General features: G+C 44.7%; 1 protein-coding gene across 1 annotated transcript; it reads left to right on the top strand.

Annotated features, from left to right (window-relative positions):
* The first annotated feature begins 649 nt into the window (after positions 1–649).
* LOC114474398 (pollen-specific leucine-rich repeat extensin-like protein 1) lies at positions 650–2814 on the top strand. Its single transcript, XM_028464689.1, has 2 exons — positions 650–791; positions 873–2814. Exons 1-2 carry the CDS (start codon positions 717–719, stop codon positions 2763–2765), a joined length of 1968 nt encoding a protein of 655 aa, XP_028320490.1. The 5' UTR covers positions 650–716; the 3' UTR covers positions 2766–2814.
* The last annotated feature ends 3650 nt before the right edge of the window (positions 2815–6464 follow it).

The raw sequence follows: 6464 nt of genomic DNA on the forward strand, positions 1-6464 counted from the left end.
CTGATATAGAAGATGTTCATCATGAAATAGTTGTGGATTAATGATGTTTGACATGTTGACTTATGGACCTATCATTGCAGTTGTCTCTTTCTAATTAACTAAAGAAGTCAGTGATAAATAGTGTTTAGTGAATTGTGAGTTTTAGCCTTAGATGATGTCAGAGTCACATTAAAAATACTTTTTTAATTTTTTTCTTCTCGTTTTGATACCTTAACTGAGGGTAGTGTCACTTGCATAAAGTGATGGAACCCCATACCCCAGAGATGCCAGGCCAAAAGCCAAGGACAAAAACGCACACGGCCGGCACCCCATCCTGAGGGCCCCCGTGGACGCACACACACAGATGGCCAACACCCAACCCCCCAAGGTGGGGTCCAGGGAGCCCCCCACCAGAGACCCCATCAGATGGACAGAGATCAAAGGGCAACCAGCATCGTCCATGTGCAAACTAACGTTTCTTATTGAGCAGCCAATCAGGAGTCAGGATTTTCCTTTGCTGTTGATGATGTCACAGGTTCTCTTCAGCAGCCAATTAGAAGTCAGCCCATTCCTTTGCTTTGATGTAACAGGTTCTCAAGATCAAAGCATGTTCCTTTGATGTCACAGGTTCCGTTGATACAAAAGTAGTCCTTTAAAGCAGACACTCATCTTCACGCCAACAACCGAGAAAGAAGTACAAGTCCATTACATCAACAAGGAATTATAGAAACGAAAAAATGGAGAGTACTCTCTTAAACCAAAAACCTGATATGGAGACATCTTCTGACAGACCCACCATGATTCAACAACAGGTGATTGAAGCCTATGAACAGTTCCAGACATTAGGGATGGAATTTAGGGAGACAGATGCTAATTTGTCAAACAACCCTCAGAACATGAACATCTCCCAAAAGGAAGAAATTGCTTCCCCATTCCTCACATTGGATGAAGATCCCAGCATCCAGTACAATGCAGTTTTGGCTCTGGGCAGCCTGGTACACAGTGAAGAGCTGGCTACGACTGCAGTGAAGAAAGACATCCGAGACCACAGCAGAGCGGCAAAAACCGAACACACCATGCTGCAGTATCAAACACCTGCTACGAGGACCCCACCTAGAACCCGCATCCCCAAACCCATCAATGCCCCAACATGCAAACCCCGGGGAGGGCCCAGGGAGCTCCGTATCCGAGACCCCAGCAGAGCGGCCCAGACCGAACACACCACGCTGCCGCCCCAAACACCTGCTACGAGGACCCCACCTAGAACCCTCATCCCCAAACCCATCCATGCCCCAACACCCAATCCCCGAAGAGGGCCAAGGGAGCCCCCCATCCGAGACCTCAGTAGAGCAGCAAAAACCAAACACACCACGCTGACGCACCAAACACCTGCTACGAGGACCCCACCTAGAACCCGCATCCCCAAACCCATCCATGCCCCAACATGCAAACCCCGGGGAGGGCCCAGGGAGCTCCCCAACCAAGACCCGAGCAGAGCGGCCAGGATCAAACACACCACGCTGCCGCCCCAAACACCTGCTACAAGGAACCCTGCTAGAACCCACATCCCCAAACCCATTAATGCCCCAACACCCAACCCTGAGGGACGGCCCAAGGAGCCCCCCATCCGAACCATCAGCAGAGCAGCAAAAAACAAACACACAACGCTGCCGCACCCAACACCTGCTACGAGGACCCCAGCAAGAAACCACATACCCAAACTCATCCATGCCCCAACACCCAACCCCCGGGGAGTGCCCAAGGAGCCCCCCATCCGAACCATCAGCAGAGCAGCAAAAAACATTCACACAATGCTGCCGCACCCAACACCTGCTACGAGGACCCCAGCAAGAAACCACATACCCAAACCCATCCATGCCCCAACACCCAACCCCCGGGGAGGGCCCAGGGAGCCCCCCATCCGAGACTTCAGCAGAGCAGCAAAAATTGAACACACTACGCTGCTGCCCCGAACATATGCTATGAGAACCCCCGCGAGAACCCACATCTCCAAACCCCTCCATGCCCCAACATGCAAACCCCGAGGAGGGCCCAAGGAGCTCCCCATCCAAGACCCCAGCAGAGCGGCCAGGATCGAACACACCACGCTGCCGCCCCGAACACCTGCTACAAGGACCCCTGCTAGAACCCACATCGCCAAACCCATTAATGCCCCAACGCCCAACCCCCGGGGAGGGCCCAAGGAGCACCCCATCCAAGACCCAAGCAAAAGAGTCATGACCCACACCCAGAGAAAAATCACAGGGTGCCCGCCAGTGGCCAGGTTCAGAGCCAATAGAGGCAAGACTCCAGGCCAAGAGGTAACTGATCCTGAGGCAGCACCGGTGGCAAGCCCCCACAACATAATCCAAGAACCTCGGCCAATCACCCCAGAAACAACTGATCCTGAGGCAGCACCGGTGGCAAGCACCCCCAACATCATCCACGAACCCCGGCCAATCACCCCAGAAGCAATTGATCCTGAGATAGCACCTGTGGCAAACCCCCCCACCGTCACCAAAGAACCCCAGCCAATCACCCCAGAAGCAACTGATCCCGTGGCAGCATTGGTGGTGAGCCCCCCCACCGTCACCCAAGAACCCTGGCCATTCAACCGAGAAGCATCTGATCCCGAGGCAGCATTGGTGCGGAGCCCCCCCACCGTCACCCAAGAACCCTGGCCAATCAACCCAGAAGCAACTGATCCTGAGGCAGCACCGGTGGCAAGCCCCCCCACCGTCACCCAAGAACCCAGGCCAATCAGCCCAGAATCAACTGATCCTTAGGCAGCACCGGTGGCAAGCCCCCCCACCGTCACCCAAAAACCCCGGCCAATCAACCCAGAAAGCACTAAGCCTTGGTTGCCAAAGTTGGGTATGGATGCAGATTTATGTTCATCAGGTTTAGAATGATGAAAAAGAAAAAAAAAATGTTGCAGAAAATTCCAGTAGGCTAGTTAAATAGATCAAGTGACATGTCCAAATAACATTTTTTATTGACACTTGGGTCCTTCCAAGAGTTTGCATAAACTCCCCATGTGAGTGGTTGTCTGTGTTGCCCTGCGATGGACTGGCGCCCTGTCCAGGGTGTACCCTCGCCTAGCGCCTAGTGTGAGCTGAAGATAGGCACCGGCAGACCCCCGCGACCCTGAAATAGGACAAAGCGGAGTATGCCACCAGCTTCCTGAACACAGCCCTGGTCACCCAATGTTTTTACGTACCATCCCCCAAGTAAAATTCTTGTATTGTCTTAAAACTGCACTTGACAATAAAAATGATTCTGGATAATAAAAGATATGGGTCCTTTGTGCAAACTATCCAGCGTACAGCATTTTTAATCGCATTTTCTCTGTTTTGTTTGTTTTTATTTAGCTATACTGCAAAAAACAGGAGCTATTCTTCCTGTGTTCTACATCACAGACTACTGTAAATATGTACATAATAGTTCCTGAATACAACAAACAGATTAGATGCGATGTACAAACAACATTTACGCAGAAAAAAAATAAAACAACAACCAAAGCATACATAGTCAAAAGGTCATTTAAAAAGTAGGAACAATTAGTTTAAACTGGCAAATACTGTAATAAACATGATAATTTGTGATAGTGGTTAAACTGGTCCAATTAATCATGAAATATGGTGAAAAGTATGATGGTAGATATGTTGCAAAATGTGAGAGTTTATAGAATGTGGTGTGAACTTGTGGATAAAAAATCCACACGTGAAATAAATTTAATGTCACAAATGATGGAAAAAAATGTATAGAGTGATATTTACACATAAAATTACAGCTGCAAACTTGTAATCTAACATTTATTCACATGTTTTTTAATTACTTGTGTAAATGATCGTTTACAACCACAACTCTCCAGGTATAACTTCTCATATCTACCGCTACAGAAACACAAACTACTTTTCTCGTGTGAATCTGAGCTGCTTGAGTTTTGCAACACATTTTGCGAGACGTCTGCAGCAAAACTGATTCATGCTCATAGAAATTAGAATATTACTAAAGACCAATACAAAAAAAAAGATTTCTAGAAATGGTGGCCAACTGAAAAATATGAAGATGAAAAGTATGATCATGTACAGCACTCAATACTTAGTTGGAGCTCCTTCTGCCTGAATTACTGCAGCAATGCGGCGTGGAATGGAGTCTATCAGTCTGTGGCACTGCTCAGGTGTTATGAGATTCCAGGTTGATCTGATGGTGGCCTTCAGCTCTTCTGCATAGACCTTTTTCACACTTCTGCATTTTAAACCTGTATTCTACACTACACAAGGGCTTTAAATTAACACCCGCCAAATGCAGAGAAACACTAACTTTGGCAGGTAACATTATAGCGTTACTAGCCATTTTGGCTGGTAAAGAATGAAACAAATACCACTGCATTTGTTTGAATCGGCAGGCTGAAGAAACAAGTCAACAAGTCATTGTTGCCAGATTGGGCTATTTTCCGCCAAGAAATTTGAGGGTTTGTGTGTGTGTTTAGATTTTAAGACGTAATGTGTATCTGGCAACACTGCTGGTTGTATTTGACGTGCGGGTTGTGTACAGTCACGTGACTCTGCTTGACCAATTAGAAAGTCTATCTTGCGCTACCTGGAAGCGGCGGACAGACGCAAGAAACACTTTGGATGTTGTTGCTACAGGTAGCTAAACCTTAGTTCATGATAAAACTGTTGTGACAAACCATGAAAGTGATCTAATTAAGCAATAACTCAGAAGCCGACTGCCAAACGCTGACTACTGCGATCAAGCCGCTCAATATGTGAAACGGAGCAAAGTGGTAACATAGTTATCACTTGTTTATGCCAATGTTCTCATTTTCCATGGGATTTAATCAATAATGATATTAGTATCATGTTCAATGTGGATCAGAGTTATCATTAAGCTATGTTGTGGTGTGTTTTAGCAAAACATTGTTCTTAATGGTTCAAATGCACTTGGCACTTTAAACGCAAGCTGCTATTTTGATATTTATATTGATATTATATTATATATTTAAGTGTTTAGATGATTCAATTATATAGTTATTCATATTGAGAATAATTTTATAATCTGAGAATCATGAAATGAATAATATTGTACAATATTTGAGGCTCTTGTAGCACATCAACTCTTTCTCTCTCACACACACACAGCCTACCTATATATGAATACATTTCTACAAGCTCTGGGCATAACATTGGACATATGCACATATTTATACATGAAGAGACAAGTGCAATAAATATTAACATTATATGTTGTCAAAACATTGTATTTCTGAAGAGAGGAGCAGATGAGGAAAATCTATTTGAAAAATTCCTAATTATTTATTTTTATTTATTTATTTATTCAGTTCATTTCCGACATGGTTGCAATCACAGAAATTCATTTTGACATTCAGAGTAGAATCACATCATTGTTTTTTTTTTTTTTTTTTTTTGTCCTTTTTCATGCCGGAAAGGGCGACGGAAAAAAGCATTATGCTTATCCAGATCCGTCCCCTGATTTGAACACAGATAATTTTACATCAAACCTCGTTTCTTCCCTTGTCAAACATTCTCATCTTCTGCATAATTTCATCATTAACGTTTTTTTTTTTTTTTGTCCTTTTTTATGTGATGTGTTCTCGTCTGCAGTCATTGTTCCTGTTGTTACTCCTCCTCACTGTCCTTTTTTTCCGTATCTCCTCGAGCTTTCTTTTCCAGTCGTTGTTTACGTTCCTCCAACTCTCCAAACGTAAAGTTCTTCTTCTTTCGGAGATCCTTCATATCCTCTGAGAGTCGCCTCTGCTTACGATCCATCAGAAAGGCACATACACATACACATACCCACGTCATTAGCAGGCCAAAGATCATGACTCCTAGCAGATAGATGTCCTCCACATCTTCCACTGTCAACTGGGAGAGACAGAGCATCTGGCTTCTCCCTCGTGCATCCATGACATATCCACTTGGGTATGTGTCCTTTGGACACGCTGGTTCGTGCTGTAGCAATTGCCTCGTCGTGAAGATTCTGTCAATGGCGCTCAATGACCAGTTGATGAGTTCCATGTCGTCGCTGTAGAGTTCGATGAAGAGTTGACTTGAGATCTGTATGTGTGTAGAAATGTTCTCCGTGTTTTCTCCTTAAATCCTTTCAGATTTACAGATTGTTGTCTCTCTGCGTCAAGGCTATTCCAGAGGTTCATGGCTCTATACACAGTACTATGTTTGCCAACGTTAGATTTAACCCTGTCTGGTCTGAACACATTATTATGTCTGAAGTCGTAGGAATTTTGATTGTATGTGAAACGTTTTTGTATTTGATGTGGTAATTTTTGTGATGAAGCCCTAAATGCGTGTATTTGTGTGTTGTAGTGTATTATTTCTTGCAGTTTTAGGTATTTTGCCTTCTCAAATAATTTGTTTGTGTGTGCGTTGTGTGGTGCTTTATGTAAAATTCTTATAGCTTTTTTTTTGTAGTTTAAATAGTGGTTCAAGATACGTTTTGTA

The sequence above is a fragment of the Gouania willdenowi genome, chromosome 13 (genome assembly GCF_900634775.1).
Source record: "Gouania willdenowi chromosome 13, fGouWil2.1, whole genome shotgun sequence".
NCBI lineage: Eukaryota > Metazoa > Chordata > Actinopteri > Blenniiformes > Gobiesocidae > Gouania > Gouania willdenowi.